This window comes from Ailuropoda melanoleuca, chromosome 1 (assembly GCF_002007445.2).
Source record: "Ailuropoda melanoleuca isolate Jingjing chromosome 1, ASM200744v2, whole genome shotgun sequence".
Classification (NCBI taxonomy): domain Eukaryota; kingdom Metazoa; phylum Chordata; class Mammalia; order Carnivora; family Ursidae; genus Ailuropoda; species Ailuropoda melanoleuca.
The window spans coordinates 167,001,545-167,025,106 of NC_048218.1; the positions used below are offsets into that span (position 1 = coordinate 167,001,545).

Here is a 23,562-nt window from a genome sequence, read left to right on the forward strand (position 1 = left end):
AAAAAAAAAAAAATAAATAAATAAAATAAAAACAATACAGAAAAAGGTTCAACAATTTCAGAAAGCTAGGCAACACCCCCTCTGACATAGAAGTTATACCTATTTTGAAGACATTTCATGGAGAAGAAATTAAAATAAATTTCTGAGAAGGGAGATAAAAATCTTTAAAAACGAAAAGAGCTTTGTTAAAGTCCCAGGGACCTAAAAAAAAACCCAAAAAACAGAAAACAAAAAACTTTCTGGGAAGTATGAACAGTTTTTTTCAACTTGTTTCCTTATATTTAACATACAGGTCTGGGTAAACATTACAAATATTTCTTAGTCCTCCCCACCCACCCAAATCCCACATATTTCCATGAAAGAGCATTTGTTAAGTATAAAAGAGAACAAAACTTACACTGTGTGCCCAAGCTTACCATTCCAGATCTAGACAGAGAAGGGGCATGCACTAGGTTGTTGATGAAACTGGTGTCTTTCCAAAGGAGGCATGCAAACATGGCACCAAAGGACTACAAAATTAGTGTTAAATACATATTAGCAGAGTTAGTTTCACGGCTCTCAGTTTGGAGGAAATGACTCAAATTTAGCTCGACTTGTTACAAAGTAAAATTGAGTTAAATACAGTAGGACATATACATTAAAGGTGAGACAATAAAGATACAGGAGGAAGTTGTAAAAGAATACATTTGAACATCAGAGAAACTTTTTTTTTTAAGATTTTATTTATTTATTTGACAGAGAGAGAGACAGCCAGCGAGAGAGGGAGCACAAGCAGGGGGAGTGGGAGAGGAAGAAGCAGGCTCCCAGAGGAGGAGCCTGATGTGGGGCTCGATCCCAGAACGCCGGGATCATGCCCTGAGCCGAAGGCAGACGCTTAAGGACTGAGCCACCCAGGCGCCCCAGAGAAACATTTTCTAGATACTTGATTTTCTTCTCTAAAGAGGTTATTAAAATAAGAATTGAATTTGGTTAGTAAATCCCATTCTGTGCATAAGATTTATATGGCAAGTTCCATTTTAAAATATACAATGCCTCACAGATGGCACTTACTTTCTTCTCAGGAAACTGAGGCTAGGATTCTCACTTTGTAAATGGTTAAGCTTAGACCTAAGAATCCTGTGAAGTCTATATTTCTACAGTATCAGAGTGGTTCCCTGTCTGTTCTGATGACTATTTAATAATTTCTTTTGTGGGGGGCACCTGGATGGCTCAGTTGAAGTGTCCCACTCTTGATTACAGCTCAGGTCATGATCTCCTGGGTCATGAGATCAACTCCTGGGTAGGGCTCAGTGCTCCGTGGGGAGTCAGCTTGAGATTCTCTCCCTCTGCCCCTCCCCCCACTCACTCACACACATGCACTCTCTCTAAAACAAATATTTAAAAATAATATTTTTTCTTCATTATGTAATACTTGCCCATTGTAGAGAATTTGTAAGAGACAGAACCAGAAATAAAAATAATTCCCAGCCATCCATTGTTATCATTCTTAATTATTACCTTGTGATTCACTCTGTATGTCTATATACTTTTCTCTAATACTTAGTATTATATATACTACAGCTTTATTTTCCACTTCTATATATAACATTATATCATACACACTTGGATATAATTTTTTTTAATCTTTGAAATGCCATTTCTTAATAACTGGGCCCTATTTTATTTAGCTAAAGCCTTCTCATTATCCACTGAAGTTGGTTCCAATTATTTTTGCTATTAGAAACAATGTAGTAATGGACATCTCTGTTCACAAATCTTTCTCCTGATACCTGACTATTCCCTTAGGCTAAATGAGAAAGGAATTATAGGACACATGCATATCCTACACAGGAAACATCATCTGGTCTCTTGTAAATAGTCCTTTGGAAAGCTGCTCGGCTTCCCATGCAAACAGCAGGTGTGCATGCCCGCCCTTCCACAAACTAGCACAAAGTCTCCTGGAATCAGCTAGCCCATTTGCTTCTGTTTTATTAAACTCATTTCATGTCACTCCATTCATTTTTATAAATGAATTATAAAAAAAGTTATAAAACAACTTTAAAACAAGAGTGAAAACAACCTCCAAAAAAAAAAGCCTGGGTGTAGAAAACTTCAGTTGTGAGTCACTGGCAGCCCACATCTAACCCTCATTCAATGCCTTAATCATCTACATTTTACATGTTCAACTCATCAAAACACGTCTGTTGAATAAGCTTTCTTTGCATTGTTAAAATAAATTGATGAGTTTCAGCTGGGGAGGATGAAAAAGTTATGGAAGTGGATAGTGGTGATGCTTGTATAAAAACGTGAATGTTCATAGTGTCACTGAACTGTACACTTAAAAAATGGTTAAAATAGTAAACATTATGTTATGAGTACTGTGCCACAATTTAAAAAAAAAAACATTATTTGGGTTATATGGTGGTTAATTGTTAATGATAGAGTTGAAGGTTCCAGAACTTCTTATCATTAGCTCAGTTGACCATTAAGATATAATGGCTTTAATCTGATCATTTCAAATGATAATCAAGACACAATCATACTTCCAAAAAAAATACACATTCTCTACTTACTTTTAGGGGAAAAAAAACACATAATAGTTACTCTGATTTCCGTCTCCTAATCCAGAGAAAAACTCCAATGCTATAGTAAAAATGTAGAATTGTTATTACCTTTTCCTTCTTTTCCATAACCCAGGGCAGGAGGAATGATGAGCTTTCTCTTCTCTCCTACACACATTCCCTTCAAGCCTTGGTCCCAACCTTTGAGAGCCTCCAGGATGCCCAAGGTAAACCAAATCGGCTGACCATTGTTATGTTTGTGACTACAATGGAAAGAAAACACATTAGAACTGTTTAGTAACTCTATTTTTTTTATTGCTGTGGTGTATTTTTTTCCACCCATAAGTGATTAAATTTGGAAATTAACAAAAACAGCTATATACGTACACACAAAACCAAGTCAATTTTGTAATTCCCTGCCCATATTTCTTGATACAAATTTCACACAATGACTCAGGTAGAGAAGGGCAGAGGGAATCATCATAAAAACAGTTAATAACTATTTGTGATTTACTGTTTACCAGGTATTACCCTAAATGCTTTGCTTCTTTTAACTCTGACAATGATCATATGAGGTAAATACTATTATTTCCCCATTGTACAGAGGAGGAAACTGAGGTTAAATGTGCCAGTGTTTGATCCAGCTCCAAAGTTCAAGGTCTTAACCATAGTGATGCTGTCCCGGGAAAATCTTAAGGGGGCAGAAGAGGGAAAGAATAATGGAAAATGGGAGAGTTTGGGAAGGAAGATGAGAAGCTAAGGAGAATTTACTGCCAAGACACACGGGTCCATACCCACCCACATGGACAATGGGGGGTCAGGAGCACAGCACCTTCTAGCCTACCGACAAACTGTCCTGATGTAAGCCTGGCGATGGCTCTGATAGGTGGAAAAGGCTGTTCTTAACCCTGAACCCTACCTAGATGCTGGCTGCAGGCATCTTCTGTGGGGCTCTGCAGGGAAGCCTGGAGGAATGGCCCCTCAAGGACTGACGGAGAAGGAAATTAAAGTGTCCTGGCTCATGAGCTGGAGAGAGGCCAGCCTAAGAAACCCAGTTAGTGAGCTACTAGGGGACTTGCAGGCTGAGTAGTGCCTGAGACCCAAATAGCTCTTTCAGTGCAATAAGGAAAGTGTTCTCAAAGATATCTTATAGGTGAGAATGAGAAATCACTCTGCTAGGTTTCATGGGCACCATGGTTAGTTACTAAATCCAGGTAAAGGCCATTACCTCCTCTTTTCCTTAATCTTCCCCCATGACTAAAGAAACAAATTGCCAACTGTAGAATACTTGGGAAGGCTAGAACAGAATAAAGAAGGAAGAAAACAATCTGCCACCCAGCGTTGACTACAGTTTTGACACATTTCTTGTCACAGCTAAAGGATTTAAGATATTTACCACACAGGCTATCGTTCTGAAAATGGCAAACATGCTTTGCAATGGACCATTTGATGGTAACTCTTCACAATGCTCAGGGTTAGCAGTTCCTGCCCATTTACATTGAGGCTGCATGACAACAGTCCCCTTGTCAGTTACTATAACGTTACTAGCAAACTGCCAAATAGTGTCTTATGGCTACCGCCAAAGTCCACATAAGTTCTGAGACCTGGAAGAAATCAGGTTATGTCATTATCAGACTAAAAATAAAGATGTGATTGAAAATTTAAAATACAAATCTTAATATTGTTTAACATTCACTGTGGCACTAACCTTGTCGATAAAGAGATAAGAGCAGTTGAGAATTCTATGGCAAGCCACTGTTTTGATAAGTTGTGGAAGGGCTAACAGAGTTCAGAGAAAAGTGCCATTCCCTTCTCCAAAGACAGACCAGGACTGAATGCTCAATGAAGGCAGGTTATCAAAAAGCAGATCTAGAATGGGCCACAAAGTTTCACTACTTTAGTTCATGCCATTCTCTCTACCTGGAATGTCCTCTCTGCCCCTATTCTCCACCGGGAAGGAACCCTCCACCCATCTTTCAAGGCCCATCTCAATTATGATCTCTGGGAAGTCTTTCCCTTTCTCCACCTCTCAGAGCATAAGTAATTCCAGACTCCATTATGCTTTGTGAACATTTGAAAATTCCATACTATTTGGCATGAGTTACTGACTTGTCTTCCTCCTCTCTGCAGCTGATGTACTGCTGGAAGACAAGAATCCACTCCTAGTCACCTTTGCATCCTTAAGGCCTGATTGTGGCCTCTCAACAAGGGTTTGTTAGGTGGACAGATAAATGAATGGACAAAGGTGGAGAAGCCAAAAAATTTTAATCTCCCTAGTATCAAGTACAGGGCCTAACATAAAAGAAATACTCAATAAATACTTTTGGAATGGAACGAAGAGAATCAATGCCTAAGTAGGAATCAGTACACTTGTAAAACTTTTCCATGTCACAATTTCTTTGTTTATAGAACAGAAATAATGATAGTGCAACCACCTGAAAATCCTTCACTGTAGGTATTGGATTAATCTTCCATAACCACACCCACACCCATCAATGAAGTCTTTGAATTTCTAGAAAGAAACAAATAATGAAACAAATCATGGTACTGTGCTTTGAGCAAATGTCATCTGTAAGAACAAAGTTTAAAGAGATCAATGGCCTAGCATTAGCATACCCTACAACAAGCAAATAAATGATTGTGTATTCTCATGAAGTCGCTATGGAAAGTTTTCAGTAAATTTCACCTACACCAAATAAAAAATGGAATTGGGTCATTTTCCCTCGGGAATGGAATTTGAAAAATGAGAATTCCTTTAAGTTTTTTTTTCTATGTATTGCCTAACTATACACCTAGATATTTCTGTAGTATTTCAAAGATTCTAGCGCTAATTCTTATAATAAAAAATTAAACCTTTATCCTTACCACATGTTTCCAATAAGAACTTCAAAGGCCCCGTTATGTAAGATTGTCGTTAAACAATTTCCTTTCCCAAAGAAGAAAATAATATATTACAGTTTTTTAAAAGAGAGGTAAAACCTGATACAGGCTACTTTCCTGCCCGAGAGCCGGCATAGGTGGGTGGGTTCTTCACTATTTTACCTTGAGGGTATAATTACTTACGTAGAGTGAAACAAGGAGCCATCCTTTTCTAAGTAACCTTCATAGTGGACCAACATCAAATCCCCCCCTTTGGTCTTGCGATGGCAGATGAAAGGCTTCTGGAGCACCTCAATTTTCACTTCTGGTTCAGGGATCAGAGCCCCACTCAAAGAAGTGACCAACAGCGTCAGCACCGCGTTCCACAAGAAAAGCCTCATGTTGCTGGAGTAGGAAAGAAGTTCCTACAAAAACAGAGAACGGGCCCCCGACCTCATAGAGCTAAGAATGTAGTTGAAGACTTAAGGATGACGGCCTCTGGCACGTTCATGATTCCCTGTTCCCAGCAGACGTGGCACATTTACTACAACTTTCCCACGCACTGCGAACCCACCTCTAAAGAGTTAAATTCCATACCCTGGTCTGACTGGCTCTCACAGCTATGCAGCCGGCGAAGGATGGCTTCCCATTGGCTTGCGGTGTTGTCCGCTGGAGCCTCTCAAACCAATGATGCTGCAACAGTCACAGCTGGGCGGAGCCGGACTCAGGTCTGGCTGTGAACCGCAGGGAGTGGTCCTAGAGCTCCGCGGATTAAAGAATTTCACAACCTCGGATTTCGGGAGACCGGGTGACGCTCAGGGCTAACCGGAAACGCCTCCGGCAGATTTACTTCTGTAAAATATGCGAGGTCAGCTTGCTGGGAAGAGTCCTGGGCCAGGTGAAAGGGTAGCGGTTTCCGGAAGCACTCATTTACTCTCGCCGATGCTGAGAGGCCGCCCCCAGAATTCCATAATCCTGCTATTGCGACTGTTTAATTTACCGTAGAAACGATAAAGACTTAAATAGCTCTGTAGGGTTCGCAAAGCGCGTTCCGGTGCGTAAACCTCACAACACTGCCGGTAAAGCTGGTTCCTTAATCCCATATAAATGATAAGTGTGGCTGGGCAAGGAGAGGTTAAGTGTCCCGCTTAAAGTTGTTCAGCCTCAAAGCAGTTGAGCTCCGCGTTCAAACCAGGTCTTCAGATTCATTCTACAACACCGCATAATGTTATGGCTGCTAATAATTTATCACTTAGGTGGTGACCCTAGTGTAGAGGGTCAATGATAGCTTCTATCGTGGCTAAGGACATGCAGACCTCCACTTCAAAAGAGAAACAATCACGGTTATGAGTTACATTGGCTCATCTTAGCCTAAAATTATTAGCTTTACCTTTTTTGCCTAATTTCAAAAGCAAAACATTTCATTATAGTCGATTTGGAAGAAACTGGAAAGCATGAAAGGTTTTCCGGTTAAAATACAGGAGTGGAATTAAATATGAATTTCAGACAACGAACCCATCGTTCTGTATTTTATTTGCTAAATCTGGCAATCTTCTGCTAAAGAGAAAGAGGGGGAGAAAAGTTCGTTTATAGCGCCACCATATACAAATAATCACCTTAACATTTTTGGTGCATGCTTCTGTGACATATGCCTAAAATAATTTGGACCAGATTGTACACTTTGTTTCGTAACCTGCTCTTTCCACTTAATCTGTTGTTAGCACTTTCCCTGGTCAAATATCCTTAGCAGAGTACTTTCTCACACTTTAATATGCTTAGGAATTCCCCGGAGAATCTTGTAAAAATGCAGATTTCGACTCAGGAGGTCTGGGCTTGAGGTGAGATCCTGCAATTTCGAAAAGCTCCTAGATGATGCCATTGCTGCTGTCCATGGATCATACTTCCAGTAGCGAGGCCTTAAGAGTTTAGACAACATGTTTGTTAGCCGCACAGTATCCTACCGTGAAATTCCCATCAACTCCGTAGGCTCTATTGCTGGCGACCTCGATTTTGTGGGATCAATTAGCCTGGAAATAAGAATTGGACCCTGGGGGACTAGAACGCAGGAGGAACCCTAAGGGGTCACACTGACCCTCAAACATCGAGAGGTGGCTTCTTCCCAATCTACGGTACCATTTACAGTCACGACTGTATCCCACACAGTCCCTATAGGTCTCCCTCCTCCGCTCAGACCCAACGCCTACTCCCAAGCCCGCCTCCTGGGACTTAATTTCCCTGCCAGCCCCTCCCCTTACGTCAGGCCCTCCGCCGCCGTCGCCGCGGTTGCTGCCAAAACCCGGAGTGGATTTCGGGAACGTGCGCGCAAACGGCGCACAGGGCATGCGCAAGCGGGCCCCGGGCCCGGCGGGTGGAGGGATCAGGCAGCTCCCTGTGGCGCCGCGAGCGACCCGCTGCTTCGCCAGCGGCAACTTGGAGGCTGCAGCCACCGCTCAGGTCCACCCGGTGCCTTGGCCTCCTTGTGGACAGTGCGCCGGCTCCACCGGGCGGGCCCCCTGGCCGGCCGAGTCCTCACGTGCCGAGGCAGCCGCAGTGACCCCGCCCCCAGGCCGAGGATGTGAGACTGGCCGGGTGTCCCCGCACCGGGCCCGGGCGCCGGGAGTCGGCGCCTCGGCAGCGCGGGGCGATGGCCCTGTTGCCGGTGCTCCTCGCCTCCTGGGGCTTGGGGCAGTGAGGGGGCCGACGGGTGAGGGGAAACGGCCCCGGCGCGGCGGGGACCAAGGAGCCGCGGGCGCCATGGAGGGGGTGCTGTACAAGTGGACCAACTATCTGAGCGGTGAGTGGGGGGCGCGCCAGACGCCGGGTCCTTTGTTTGAGCGGCCGGAGGGCGGCGTCGGGACGCGAATCCTGGGGGTCGGGGTCACGGTCCCTCCTGAAACCAGAGAGGCCTGCACGGGCCGGGCGTATTTCCCCAAAGCTATTCTCACAGGACGGTGTCACCCATGCTGTAGGGATACACCCCCTGTTGGGGCTGGGTGAGGGCCGTAGCTGCCCTTTCGCTTCAAGGGAAGGAAGCTACGAGATACTGAGCTTTGGGCTGACTTGAAAGGCAGGATGTCGTCGGTGTCTGCGGGAGAGGGGCGCTGACTCCCGCAGTGAGTCTATCTTCTGGGGAGTCTATCGAATTCTGGAGAAGGAGCTGGTCTCGCCTGACCAGCAGATAGGTTGGAAGATTTCTAATGAATGGCAAAGGTGAGCTGGAATTCCAGAGTGAAAGGTCCGTTTTCAAACAAAATCCCCAGTGCAAACACTTTCCTTTCGTCACCTTCGGAGTCGTATGTGCGGACCACCGTGTCAGAGTTCCATCTCAACAGTTTCAAAGCTCCAAAGTATGTACACGGTTTTTGCTTTTCTCACTGAACATTCTTTTTGTTTTACAGACTCAGAAATTACCATAAAATGAAACCGTAGCAACTGTTTTGTTGCACTGCAGAGCAGAATGGCTTAAAAATAGTACCCCGCCCCCTTTCCAATGTGTGGAAGTACTTTATTTCTTATCTTGGAAGGTCATAACTATTCTCCAACTGTGAATATGATTCAGAACGAGCGTTTTTTTTTCATTTGTGCAACCAGTGTTTAGTAAAAGCCTTCTGCTTGCTAGAAACTTGTGTTAGGCACCTTTTGGGAACTAAACTTTATTATGGAAAATTAGCTGGACACTTTTAATTTTAATAGCAGTGTATTTGAAACCAGAAGTATTCCCAGTATCTCTTATAGTGGGAGAGATATATTGTCCCACCCTTTCTTTGATAGAACAGTTTTTTAAATGCTGCAGTGTGGTGATGCTCTGGGGTCGTTTAAGGACTGATTTATCTGGGAGGATCAGTTGGCAGAATGATTTTGATGAGCTTATGTAGCACAGCCAAAAGTGGACCTGTTGGGTGTACCCAGAATCTCTTCCTTCTACAAACTGTGGTTAGAAGTGAGTTCTGTTTATTTTTCTAATTATCATTAGTAGAGACTGAGTGAGGAGAAATGTTTTAGAAGATCTGGCCTTTGCTTTTGAGGACTTTCTTTGATGTCAGGTGATTAAATTAGATGTGGGTAACTCGTGGCTGGGCATTGGTGAATGTCAGATACTGGTTAACACTCTGCTAAGTTAAAGGGAACATGTTTGCTCAGGTAATTTTCCTTTGAGGTATCTCTAAGTCCTGAGATGTATGGATCTTATGTCCTTGAGTAAATTTAGTTCCTGGTCTTTCACCCCTTTCTATCACACATGCTTTTTAACTGTTTTCTTTTATCCTGAACACTTGTCTTTCTTTTCTTCTACCTCCTCCCTCCACCTTTTTTTGCTTCACCTTTCTTCCTCTCCTTCTTTTCTATATAGAAAGGTTGGTCTCTGGGTACAGTATCTGCTTCCTGTTGTGAAATGCCTTTTTTCCCCCGACTGTTTTTATGTATCCTCCAATAAAGTAAAATTTCTCTAGAAGGATCTTTTGGAATCTTTATCATGTGATGCCTGTACCATCTGTGCTGTTGGAAGAGAGTCTTTTTTTTTTTTTCCTGCCCTAAGTAAGAGAAGTCAATTCTGCAAGTGTGCCAGGGTGGAAGCCCTAAAAAAAAAAAGGGGGCTGGAGCCATTGCCAGGGCAGCTGTCCTTATATCATGCTTGACCCAGGTGCCTCTATATTCTGGGCACACTGTTTATAGAAACCCATCACACCACTGGGTACTTTTCCTGCATATACTTAAAATTATGTATCAGCACATTGTCTTTCATTAGGAGATAAATTTACTTCGGAAAGGAGTGGTATAGCCTAGGAGGAACAAATGCGTTCTTGTTTCTTCCACCTTTCTCTGTGAGTTAGTCTCCCAGAAGTGCATTGTGTAACTGTTAATAACAAGCTTTGATGAAAACGTTGCTACTTTTTCTCTTCTGAAGCTTGGTTTTGTTTGTTTGTTTTTTTAAAGATTTTATTCAGGGGTGCCTGGGTGGCTCAGTTGTTAAGCGTCTGCCTTTGGCTCAGGGCGTGATCCCAGGGTTCTGGGCTCCAGTCCTGCATTGGCTCCCTGCTCCTCTGGGAACCTGCTTCTTCCCCTCCCACTCCCCCTGCTTGTGTTCCCCTTTAAAAAAAAAATAAATAAAGATTTTATTCACTTATTTGATAGAGAGCACAAGCAGGGGATGTGGAAGAGGGAGAAGCAGGCTCCCGGCCAAGCAGGGAGCCCAACATGGGGCTCAATCCCAGGATCCTGAGATCATGACCTGAGCCAAAGGCAGACGCTCAAACGACTGAGCCACGCAGGCACCCCATGAAGCTTGTTTTTAAAAGTAATATTTTTTCTTAGGGTTTTGCATGTGGTAATTTTAAAATACATATAATCCCAGCCCCAGTTTTTGTCCATTATGAATTTTTCTCTAAATCATACCTGTTTGTGTAATTTTATCATGCCAGCAGCTTGATATGGGAAGCCTTTTGTCAAATTTGAGTGGAGAAATTAGGAAATCAGTTTATTAGCTGATCCTTTGACTACTTGGAGGATATCATTTACTTCATTCACCACCTGCTGTGGTGTCCTAGGCACTATGTTAGCCGCAGAGCAAACAACATTGAGTAAGACAGACAGTCCTAGCCTTCCTTGAGTTTGTAGTCTCATGGGGGAGAAAGACATTCATTGAATAAGTACTGAGAAGCATGTTCCAAGTGTGTGTTTTGGGGGAAGGTGAAGGAGAGAAGCTAGTTTGGGTCATTGGGGAGGGCTTCTCTGAAGAAAAGATCTTAAGCAGAGCCTAAAGGATAAATAGAAGCTAGCTAGTTAGCAAGGCCAAGGCAGAGCTGCAACTGGAGGTTGCAAAGAATTTTTAGCTTCATACTGCAGGGAATGTCAGTATGAAGGCCCCAAAGCAGGATGAAGACAGGTGAGTGAGGAAAGGAAAGAAGACCCACGTGCCTGCAGAGTTTAGAGTGAGTCTAAGGCCCCAACAAGGCTGAAGAAGTAGGTAGGAAGCTTGATAGGCCCCTGCAGGACCTCTCACACTGGTATAAACACTGTGGAGTGGTTGGAGTGTGTGAAAGAGAGAGAAATGATGAGATTGTTTAAAAGCTTACTTTGGTTGCATTTATTGTATTTTGTTAAATACTGTATTTATTTTGTGAGTTTCTCTTGCCTCTTGAATTAAACTGGTAGGTATCAATTCCTGAAAGTTGGAAACATCATCAAACCCTGAGAATAGCACCTAAATTGCTCGCATGAGTGTAGTGCTAAAATACAGAAATAGGGGCGCCTGGGTGGCACAGCGGTTAAGCGTCTGCCTTCAGCTCAGGGCGTGATCCCGGCGTTCTGGGATGGAGCCCCACATCAGGCTCCTCTGCTGGGAGCCTGCTTCTTCCTCTCCCACTCCCCCTGCTTATGTTCCCTCTCTCGCTGACTGTTTCTCTCTGTCAAATTAATAAATAAAATCTTTAAAAAAAATAAAATAAAATACAGAAGTAGAAGTAGTCCCTTTTCCTAATACACTAGGAATTATACTCAGTTACTCTGTGCTCCTTAAAAGGAAAATGAAAAGAAGAAGAAGAAGGAGGGAGAAAGCAAGGGCTTATGTGTATTTTCTTCTTCAACAGCCCTGCACCATCCCACTTTTAAGCATCAGAACGTTGGACATTCTGGGAGTTAGTGTCAACCCTCTCTTCAAATATTAGATTAAACCTGGAATGAAAAGAAAATAGATCAGACATTTCACAAACACCTATATTGTGTGAGACCCAGAGCTAGGCACAGTATGTTTGTTATTTGTATCTTTCAAGCCCTAAAAGTTGGTCAAGGAATATTATACATGTTCAGTTGTAAATTAATGCCCTACAGTAGAACCCTAGTTGAGGAGTCACTTGATACCAGCTCTATCACTGCCGGCTTCAGAGTCACTTTACCTTTCTGAGCTTAGCATTTTCCTCCATAAAAATGATGAGATTTACCAGTTAATAATTATAAAAACAGTAAAAGACTTAATAATGTTCCAGGCACTATTCTAAACATTTTACATGGATTAACTCATTTAATCTTCATAGAAATTTTAAGGAGCAGTTGCCTTTATTATTCCCATTTTCCAGATGAAGATATTAAGACACAGGAAGGTAAAGGAACTGGCCCAAGGTCACACAGTTAATAAGTGCCTTCAGAGTCATTGCTCCATTATATAATACTTTGAAAGGTCCTTCCTGTTTGATCATTATATAATTCTAGCTGATTCATAATGCACCTATATTTAAAGTATGTTGACCTAGAACTGCAGACTCTATTTGGGGGTAGGAGGAAGGGAGGAGTTCAGGAGTGAGGAAGACTTTGTTCAGCATTGTGCATATGTTTTGTCACAAGGAGATTTTCTGAGCTGTGCTGTGAGCTTTTCTGCTCACTCAGCAAACAGGAGGATTGCTGCCCTGAGCTCTGTCCAGCTGCAGACTTCATGGGCCCAAACAGCAGGTTAGGGCACAAGCACATTGCAGTACTGCATTCCAAAAATAACAAAAGCTTGCATCATGCTGACCAGATGGTTGTCTGAGGAGGTGCTATAATTTTGCTTACTACCCCCCCCAACCCAGGTGGAGGAAGGTGACACTTGCCCATATATGTTTGTGCTGTATAAACAGTGCCAAGAGGACATCTAGAATGTGAGTGATCCAGAGCAAGATTCTCTGGTCCCATACCCTGTCAACATTTTTGTTGTTGTTGTTTTAACATCTTTATCGAGATAATGATTCTTTTAATGTAATTTTCACCATTTAAAGTATACTAGTTAATAGTTTTTGGTGTATTTACAGAATACAGCCATCACCACAGTTTTAAAACATTTACATTATTCCCAAAAGAAACCCGGTTAGCAATCATTCCCACCCCACCCCCTCTTGCCTTTGACAACAACTAATCTTATGTCTGTGTAAACTTGTCTATTCTAGACATTTCATATAAAGAGAATCATACATTATGTGGTCTTTTGTGACTGGCTTCTTTTACCTAGTATAATGTTTTTTGGGTTCATGAATGTATAACATGCATCAGTACTTCATTTCTTTTTATTACAAATAATACTTCATTGTACAGATACACTATATTTTGTTTATCCATTCATCAATTGAAATTTTGAGTTGCTCTATTTGTTTTGGTTATGAGTAAAGGTGCTGTGAATATTTGTGTCAAGTTTTTGTGTGGATGTGTTTTCATTTCTCTTGAATATAAACCTAGGAGTGGAATTGCTGGTTCATAAGGTAACTCTGTTGAATAGTTTGGAGGAACTATCAAGCCATTTGTCAAACTGGCTACACCATTTTACATTCTTAACGGTAATGAAAGACTGTTCCATTTCTCCACATTCTCACCAATACTCATTATTATCTGTCTTTTTTTATTATATCCATTCCAGTGAGTATGAAGTGGTATCTCATTGTAGTTTTGACTTGTTTCTCTGATGACTAATGATGTTGACCATCTTTTCATGTGCTTATGAACCATTTGTATATCTTCGTTGGAGAAATGTCTATTTACAGCCTTTGCCCACTTGTTGATTGAGTTATTTTGTCATTATGGAATTGTAAAAATTCTTTATTCTGGATACAGGTTCCTTATCAAATATATGATTTGAAAATATTTTTTCCTGTTCTGTAGATTACCTTTCACATTCTTGGTGGTATCATTTGTAGCACAAAAGTTTTTAATTTTGATGCCCAGTTTATCAATTTTTTTTTCTTTTATTGCTTGTGCTTTTACTGTCATATCTTGAGAAACTATTGCCTAACTTAACCCAAAGTCGTGAATATTTACTCCTGGCTTTTTCTAAGTTTTTATATTTTGAGCCCCTACATTTAGGTCTGTGGTCCATTTTGAGTTAATTTTTGTGTGTGATTTCAGAGTTAAGGGTCACCTTTATTCTTCACATTTTCTGTGGTATCCGGTGTTCAACTCTTTATTTATGATTAGAGTGACGGGACCATGGCCAGTATATTTGAATGTTTTAAATACAAAGGTATGAAGTCAGAAAGCCCTGAGTTCAAAGTTCTGCTCTGCTCCTTACTAGTGCTGACACCTTGAGCAAGTTACTTGATCTCCCTGAGCCTTGGTTTTAAGACGACAGCAAGAATAATAGCCATACTAGGTTTATTATGAAGATGAGATGGATAACATATATGAACCTGCCTGGTACATAGTTTGCTTACTGTTAGGTTAATTGGACAGCTGTTTTGATCAACGATGCCAGAGCAATTCAGTTATTTATTTTGTCTGTGTGCAAACTGTGGCTCCTCATGGCTTCTGAGAGTATATGTATCCTGAATTCTTTAAATTCTCCTTTTAGAAGTTGGAGTGGAATAATTTATAAAGGAAAATATTCAAATGAACCATCAGAATCTTGGAATTGACTCTGTAGTCCTATGACAGTCGTTCTTTTGAATGAATGCTGATTACAGATCATGTAATTTTGTGTACTACTGTACTTTTGCTCTAGCAAAAATTAGTAGTCTGGTAAGGAACATAAGAGATGTTAGACCATTGCCTCAATGGCACTCCTTCAAAAGCAGTACCAGTCTTTCCATTGATTCTGATGTGTGACGTGGTTGGAGATGTTAGGGGTGACTGTGAAATTATGTCATTGAAGTGGTCTGTAGACTGAAGAGGGTTGGGGACCATTTTTCTTGGGCTATACTCTCAGTGTTTAATTTTTGCCCTTTCCTGTTACCATTACTTTCATCTTGTTTAGAATTGAGCAAAAAGCCAGTTAAATTCCATTAGGAATAGATTTGAGAAGATAAGAAAACAGGCAATGGAGCTCTGTTGGACACAAGACGGATGAATGAGACAACAGGGAGGGTAAGTCCAAAAAAATACCACGATGCTTGGGCATTTCTCTCCCTAGATCTATTTTCAAGTTTGTGGATGGTGTGACAGTACCAGGAGAGATGGAAGAATGGATAACTTAGAGTTAGCCAGAGAGGGCTGACCTTTCTCAGTATTCCTATTACATCAAAGAAGGCAAAGTGTCATTTGCTTAAGAATCTATTCCATGTCCTTTAGATAGACTTGTTCCTGTATAATCCAAGACAAGGATGGTTCTGTCTTGATTTTTAAATACCTGAGGAATGGTTTCAACAATCTACTTTTTAACACAGTCTAATAGCCCCAATCAGTCTATCATTCATTCATTGAGAATGAATGAAACACTAAGTATCAGCTTCTTACTAGACCCTGTGTGGGCGTTAGGGATACTGTTTTGAGTAAGACATGATCCTGTTCTCAAGGCGATCATAGTCTAGTGGATATCCTTCTTAACTATGAAAAATGTCCTTCAAAATTCATGATTTTGACCCTTAAGCCTTTACGTGGTTGTTTCAAGGCTGGCTTGACAAGGATTAGAAGAACCACATTGCATATAGCTGGTCCCTAGGTGTAGTTAGCCGTTACCTATCACCCTCCACTGTCTTTATTGGAATTTTAAAGGCAAATTTGGGTAACCCTGACAGGCTGGAATGTTAAAGTCTTTGGTTGTCCAGGTTGACATCACACATGTCCTTTTGCTTTTCTGCCTCAACTGGCCAATATATGCAACTTGGATGGAGACCAGCCCTTCATTTTCTGAGGCCTGTGTAAATACCCAGAAATGATACAGAGAAGTGATATGAGTAAGGTGTAAAACTGGTCCAAGGAGACAGGCATACCTTGGTCAGGAAAAATGTAGGAATCCTAAAAAGAAGGAAGGGAGAGAGAAAGAGAGGGAAGGAAGGAAGGAAGGAAGGAAGGAAGGAAGGAAGGAAGGAAGGAAGGAAGGAAGGAAGGAAGGAAGGAAGGGGGATGGATGGGAAGGGAAAGGAGAGGAAAGAAAAGGAAAATGTAGGAATCCGTTTTCAGGAGTGGTCGGGGAAAACTTCATGGAAGAGGTGGGACCAATAGGTGGGTGGAATTAACCTGGACAGAAGGGGAAGGTGAGGGAACAGAAGCGACCCTCCATGAGGAAATCAGCCATACTAAAAAGGAGAGTTCTGTCCTGAGAGCAGGAGGAAACACTGGGGTGTTGTTGGGTTAAGCCAAGTCAAGCCTGAGAGTTTTTAGTTGGTAGGGAGTCCCTTAGGGTTTCTGAATAGGAAGGAAGAACGGATAAAAACAGCATGTAAGGAAGATTTAGCTGTCTAAAACATGATAAGGGAGGAGGGAAAGCTGAAATACAGGACAAGATGACAACAAAAGGGGAAAAGGGAGGCAGTATCCTCCATATCACAGATGAATAAACCAAGGCTTTTAAGGTAAATAATTAACATAGAATCACACAGCATGGGGTGCCTGGGTGGCATAGTCAGTTGAGTGTCGCAGCTCTAGGTGTCGCCTCAAGTCTGATCTCAGGGTTGAGCCCTGTGTGAGGCTCTGCGCTCAGCAAGAAGTCTGCTTGGGTTTCTCCCTCTCTCAAATAAATCTTTAAAAAAAAAAAAAAAGAATTGCACAGCAATTAAGTCTTGAGCCAGGTCTCCCCAACTTCATGTCCTTCCCATGATTTTATACCATATACCTCAGCATAGGCACGGTATAGTGTTGAAGCCAAGAGTGAAAATGAGGGCAGTTGGGAAAGACTTAGGGACTGACCTGGAGGGATGGGGCAGAAGTGGCCCTCAGGTTTAGAGCTAGGATAGTAAGAGGATGCTGGGTTTGTTAAAAGTGATGTTATAGTCAGAAGGAAGATGACATGTTATAAACCTTAGTTATTCAGTTTAGTCCATCTCTCTCATTTATAAATTGGAAAATAATGCCCAGAGGACTTAAGTAACATGCTCAAGATGATAATTCTAGATGTTATGAGTCTGAACTTGAACCAGTTTCATGACTATGTTCTTGAGTAAGGTGATGGTGGAACATACATGAGAATCATTGCCCAGAACAAGTAAATATAACAAATACCTAATTTGATAGCCCAGAGCACACAGCAGAGGTGACTTACAGCAGGCTCAACAGGAGAAAATTTATATGATATTTTGTAATTATAGTCTCCCCACCATCTGCATGTCTGACTCCTCAGTAGACTATTATTCTTTGAAGGCTGGGATCTTCTTTCCTCTAAATCCCTAAGCCTGGCAAATTATAAGTGCTCAAAAAATGCTTTGTGAATTAATTAATGGTAAATTGAGGAACGTATAATTTAGTTAATGCTTGGTTATTATCTCTTACTGTTAAGGATGTCTCTTCTTCCCTCCTTCCCAGCTGCAACAAAGCTCTTATGACTGACCTGGTGGAGGAGCCCACAGCCTTGTTATCCCCTGTCCTGTCTGAAGCTCCCAGAGGGAAGCTGAGTTGTGGGGGAGGGCTCTGATGAGGTGAAATATGGCTGAGCACCCACAGCTGGATGTGGAAAACACCAGGACTCTAGCGGTCAGGGGTCAGTAACTATGCTTTCCTTCAGTGTAAAAATGGTAGGTTTTCTCACCTTTAACATATCTATAAAACATTCATAATATACTGTAGTGTAACCATTATATAACATATATGGACTATGAATACAGCAACCATAATTTTATGGTGAATAAATTAAGTCTTGACTCACCACTTCACAAAGATTGTTACTCCTATGAAGAAATTTAGTCTCCCTTTATTTTCTTGACATTACTTTCTCTTAAAATAGATTCTGCAAAAGAATTGACTTTCCTGTTACTTTGAATTAAGATAGAAGTTTACAGGTTTTGAAAGCTGAAAGAGGCTGATAGACTCATGCTATAATTCTGTAGAAAAGGAAATTAAAGCTGAAAGAAGTTAGAGCCTCATTCAGGTTTTTGCTGCTTCTGTTCCTGTGTGATTATGGTCACTAGTTTTTACCTCTTATGGTTGATGAAAAAGCACCTTCATTTTTTTTCTTTACGTTTAGCTTAATTTTCTTTTTTTTTTTTCCAAGATTTTGTTTTTTTATTTGAGAGAGAGTGAGTGCAAGAGAGAGCAGAGAAGGGGTAGGGTCAGAGAGAAAGGAAGTAGACTCCCTGCTGAGTGGGGAGCCCAACTTGGGACTCTATCCCAGGACCCTGGGATCATGACCTGAGCTGAAGACAGACGCTTAACTGACTGAGCCACCCAGGTGCCCCTTAGCTTAATTTTCTATAAGAGATAAGAAGCCCCTTCTTGTGTTTTTCTGCTTTTCTACACAACATTATTTCATTATGGACTTTTAAAAATTCACAACATGTTAATGGTTTTTTTTTTTCCTGTTAAACAATAAGATTGTAAACTTCTGGTTTCCCATAACATCTAATTGGCAGAAGTTCTGAGGAAACTATGATGGGTTTATATGCAGAGTGATGCACCTTAGCATGAGGTTGACATTTCACTTAGTGGGTGTCCTACTAGTTCTATTTAAGAGTGTTGTTATTGGGCTAAGATGGAATGAGTTCACTGTAGCCTCTTTCCCACTGATTACAACTAAAAACTGAACAAAGTACTCAAGCAACTACCTGAGAACTCTGAAAAGTAAATAATAGCAAGCAGACTGGGAAGGGAAGACAGAACAACCACCATGGTAAAAGTGAACACTCTTGAAACAAATGGAAAGATACAGATTCTTAGCAGAGAAATATAAAATACTGAAAAGGACTAAATGGACATTTTAGCACTAAGAAGTATAATATAATTTTTTTTAAATCACTCAGTAGATGGGCTCAGTAGAATATAGACGACACAGAAAAGAATCAGTGAGCTTGAGGATAAGTCAATAGAAATTATCCAGTCTTAAGGGAACAGAGGGAAAAAAAATTGGTAGAACTGAAAGGAGAAGTAAATCCACAATTATCTTTGGAAACTTCAACATTTTTCTTTCTTTAATCCATAGAACAAGTAGACAGTAAATCATCCAAAGATAAAGAAGATCTGAACACTATCAACCAACTTGACCTAATTGACATTTATAGAGTAATCCCTCAAACAACGGCTGAATACTGCATTTTTTTTCTTTTTTTAAAAGATTTATTTATTTATTTATTTATTTGAGAGAGAGGGTGAGCATGAGCAGGGGGAGAGGCAGACGGAGAAGCAGACTACCCTCTAAGCAGGGAGCTGGACTTGGGGCTGGATCCAAGGACCCATGGACCATGACCCCAGCTGAAGGGAGCTGCTTAACTGACTGAGCCACCCAGGCACTCCTACTACATTTTTTTTGTTCAGATGCACGTGGGACATTCACTAAGATCAACCATGTTCTGGGCTGTAGTAGAAACTGTGCCCAATTGAAAAGAATGCCCTTGTTTTTAACAGAAATAGACTAGAAATCAATGACAGATGTGGGACATCCCCAAATATTAGGAAATTAAACAGTGTACTTCTGAGTAACCCATGGATCAAGAGGAAGTCTCCAAGAAAATTGGGAAATGTTTTCAACTTAAAATGAAAAGACAACAGTGGTTGGCCAGGGGAAAAGTGTGGGAAGAGGGCTTGACTACAAAAGGACAATACAAGGGAATTTTGAGGGAAGGATAATGGAATTTTTCTGTATCTTTATTATGGTGATTGTTAGAAGATTATGCATTTATCAAAACTCAGAACTGTTAACCGAATAAAAAATTTCACTACATGTAAATTTTAAAATATTTTTAAGAATTTAAGTGTCAGGATACCTGGCTGGCTCAATCAGTAGAATGTGTGACTCTTGATCTTGGGGTCGTGAGTTCGAGCCCCATGATGGGGGTGGAAATTACTTAAAATAAAATCTTGTGGGGAAAAAGGAAGTAAAGTGTCTTTTTAATGGAGTACCTTTTTTTTCCCTTAGTGAAATGTTTGGATGAGTTACTTGTCACAAGGGTGCTGAGTAAAAAAAGGAAGCTACAGTATTTTTTAGACATAGGTATGACTCACAAGTAATCACTTTTTGGTTTGGATCTTTAAAGGAATAGGAACATCTCTAGAAATTCTGATTTAAAAATGGTAGTTGTGAAATAAAAAAGGAAGAAAATATAGTATAAATTACCACGAGCTATGCTATTTTAGATCCAAATATGTGTACATTTTTATCAAGAATATTATGCTCATTGAAAAAATAGATATTGTTCAACAATTAGTTGAGCTGAAAAAAGTGCATTTTGCAAACGGTTGCTATCAATTAAGTATAGAAAGACATTGCACTATGTGAGAAAAGACCAAGCGGGTAACGGTTTTGGAATAATGATGTTCAAATCTTCAGTTTCTTTGAAAAATGTTTTACAGTTTTCAGAGTATAAATTTTATACTTCTTTTGTTGAGTTTACTCCTAAGTATCTTACTCTCTTTGATGTTATTATAAAAGGAACTGTCTACTTAATTTTATTTTCAGTTCATTGCAACTGTATAGCAATACAATTGATATCTGTATAGTGCTCTTTTATCTTGCAACCTTGCTAATAAACTTATTTATTCTAATAGTGTTTTTTATTGGACTCCTTAGGTTTTTGCTTTGTTTTGTTTTGAAATATACAAGAGTGTGTCTGCAAATAGAGGTAGATTTGCTTCTTCCTTTCCAATATGGATACCTTTTATTTCATTTTGTACCCTAATTGCCCTGGCTAGAACCTCTAATAAAATGTTGAATAGAAGTGGCGAGAGGAAGCATCTGTATGTTGTCTCAGGGGAAGAGCATCCAGTCTTTTGTCATTAAGTATGATGTTAGTTGTGGGGTTTGTTGTTGTTGTTGTTGTTGTTTTAGGTGCCTTTATCAGGGTGAAGAGGTTCCCTTCTATTCCTAGTTGGTTGAGAATTTTTATTATGAAAGGGTTTTAGATTTTTGTCAAGTGCGTTTGCTTTTTTTATATTTAGTGAAGTTGATCATGTGATATTTAATATTCTTTTATTTAGGAAAAAACCCAACTCAGACTTGAAGAAAAAAAAAAAAGGATATTCATTGGCTCACTTTTTTTTTTTTTTTAAAGCTCACTTACCTGAAAAGTTCAGTGGGTATCTATCATATCTATGGTTATAACATGGTCTTATTGTGAATGGTGTTCAAAACTGTCATCTGGATTTTCATCCTTTCCCTGCCTCCCTCAAGTCCTGCCACACCCATTCCCTTTATGTGCGAATCATGTTTAGGTCCCATGTAGTGGCTGAATGACTGCTGGCAGCTCCAGGCAAACATCTTCAAGACCAAAGAAAAAAGAGAGTCTCCATTTCTTTCCTCCTTTGTCCAGACCCAGCAATAGTCCCAAGTTTATCTTTGGTTGGGTCACTTGCCTGTTGTGGAGTGTATCATTGAGGACAGGGGATGTGAAGCTCCATTTAAGCCTGAATCACATGTCCCCCCTGGAGCTGGTCAGCCCCACCCAACTACATGGATAGAGTATGGAGAAGGACATTTTCAGTAACAGAAATGTGGAGGGTGGATGCCAGGTTGCCAAAAATAAATGTCCACTATACCTTCTGTAGTGAAATCCAGGATAATGCAAAGTGTGTGAAATTGGCATTGAAATACTTTTATTCCCCTACCCATCCCTGTCAGGGGTAGCTTATAAAAGATAAAACTTATCTCTGCTCATTGAGGTTTCTTGTCTAATCCTTCCAAGTGGGGAGTTTGGCTGACACCACATTCCATCTCCAATAGAGAATGGCCATAAAAAGGAGTGGGGGTTGGACAGGAAGATTAATCTAATGGTAATCTAAGAGAGCAGGGACTGGTTACACCCACAGTTTTCATCTGCTCTTTTGTTACCTTGAATATTTTATCATTTCCAAATATGTTAGGTTTCTCTAGAAAAACAGATCCAATAGTATACAGAATTGTATACACCGCACACACACACGTGTGTGTATGTATATATGATATATGAAGGGTTTTATTATAAGACTTGGCTTTTGCAGTTATGGAGACTGAGAAGTCCCGTGATCTGCTATTGGCAAGCTGGAGAACCAAGTAAGCTGGTGATACAATTCGGTATGAGTTCAAGGGCCTGAGAATTGGAGAAGTGGATCGTATAAGTCCTGATCTGGGTCTGCAATCTGGAGAACCAGGAGCACCAGTGTCCTAAGGCAGGAGAAGATGGATGTCTCAGTTCAAAGAGAGAACAAATTCTCCATTCCTCTGCCTTTTGTTCTCAGGCCCTCAGTGGATTGGATGATGCCCACCTGCAGTGGTGAGGGCAATCTTTACACAGTCTACTGATTCAAATGCCTATCTCTGCCGGAGATGCCCTCACAGACATACCTAGAAATAGCGTTTTATCAGCTGTCTGGGCATCCCTCAGCCCATCAAGTTGATACATAAAATTAACTGCCACATCAGTCAAGGTAACTGCGGATTAATTTAAAACAGGAAATGGATTAATGGCCCCTTCATTCTTGCCTCATTTCTCATACAGTTATTTCTGAGCTGTATCTGGGCCTCCTAGGACTGGCCATCATGAAAGAACGGTATGTCCCAGTCCCACGCTAGACTCTCCATTGCTCTGCCTGTAAATTTCATGTAATGGGAATGAGACTTCTGTGGTCTCTTAATGTGCCTTCTGAAAATCCAGTAACTTTATGCTTTAAAGAAAAGTTATTCTTGGTCATGGTTTTTATAGTTACAAACTACAGGATAAAATAGCGACATATAGAACTTCCCCTAGTATAATTATAACTTACAGGTAAATGTAGAAGCTATCACAGGGAAGGTGGTGTTTCGGTTGCTATTACAGTTTACCAGCTGCTTTCAAAACTTAACTGCAGCTGTGTTGTGTGTGTGTGTGTGTGGTGGGGGGAGCTGTTTAACTCTTTTCAGAATACTGTAAGATATGCCTAGTTTAGGGCCACATTTTTTCAATTTGTAGATATTTTTTCACATTTCAACAACTGAAATCAGGAAGCATCTTAGAATCAGCACCATGTCATTGTTTAATGGGCAGGTATTTTTTTTTCTTGTGTTACATAAAATAATGGTATGTTTTCAAATTGATGGTGTGTGATGATTAATTTTATGTGTCAGTTTGCCTGGGCCATGGGGTGCCTGGACATCTGGCCAGACATCTTTCTGGCTGTGTCTGTGAGGATGTTTCTGGATGGGATTGACATTTGAATTGGTCGAGTAAAGTAGATTGCCTTCCCTAATATGAGTGGGTCTCATCCAATCAGTTAAAGACCTAAACAGAATAAAAAGGCTAAGAAAGAGGGAACTTCTCCTGCCTGACTGAGCTGGAACATTGGTCTTTCCCTGCTTTCTGACCCGGACTGAAGCATAGCTCTTCTTGAGTCTCAAGCC

The 23,562-nt window shown here is 40.8% G+C and overlaps 2 protein-coding genes across 2 annotated transcripts in view; one reads left to right on the forward strand and one right to left on the reverse strand.

The window, feature by feature from the left end:
- Positions 1 to 5,983, reverse strand: part of FKBP14 (FKBP prolyl isomerase 14) — a 12,746-nt gene extending 6,763 nt beyond the window's left edge. The window contains exons 1-2 of the mRNA XM_002919254.4: positions 5,604 to 5,983; positions 2,652 to 2,803 (exon numbers count right to left, since the gene is read on the reverse strand). Coding sequence (XP_002919300.1) covers positions 2,652 to 2,803; positions 5,604 to 5,800 — 349 coding nt within the window. The 5' untranslated portion in view covers positions 5,801 to 5,983. The remainder of the gene's footprint in view (positions 1 to 2,651; positions 2,804 to 5,603) is intronic.
- A 1,691-nt stretch (positions 5,984 to 7,674) lies between these two features.
- The window catches only part of PLEKHA8 (pleckstrin homology domain containing A8), a 54,364-nt gene continuing 38,476 nt past the window's right edge, over positions 7,675 to 23,562 (forward strand). Inside the window, exon 1 of the mRNA XM_002919264.4 lies at positions 7,675 to 8,193. Within this exon, the coding sequence (XP_002919310.2) occupies positions 7,740 to 8,193 (454 nt within the window). The 5' untranslated portion in view covers positions 7,675 to 7,739. The remainder of the gene's footprint in view (positions 8,194 to 23,562) is intronic.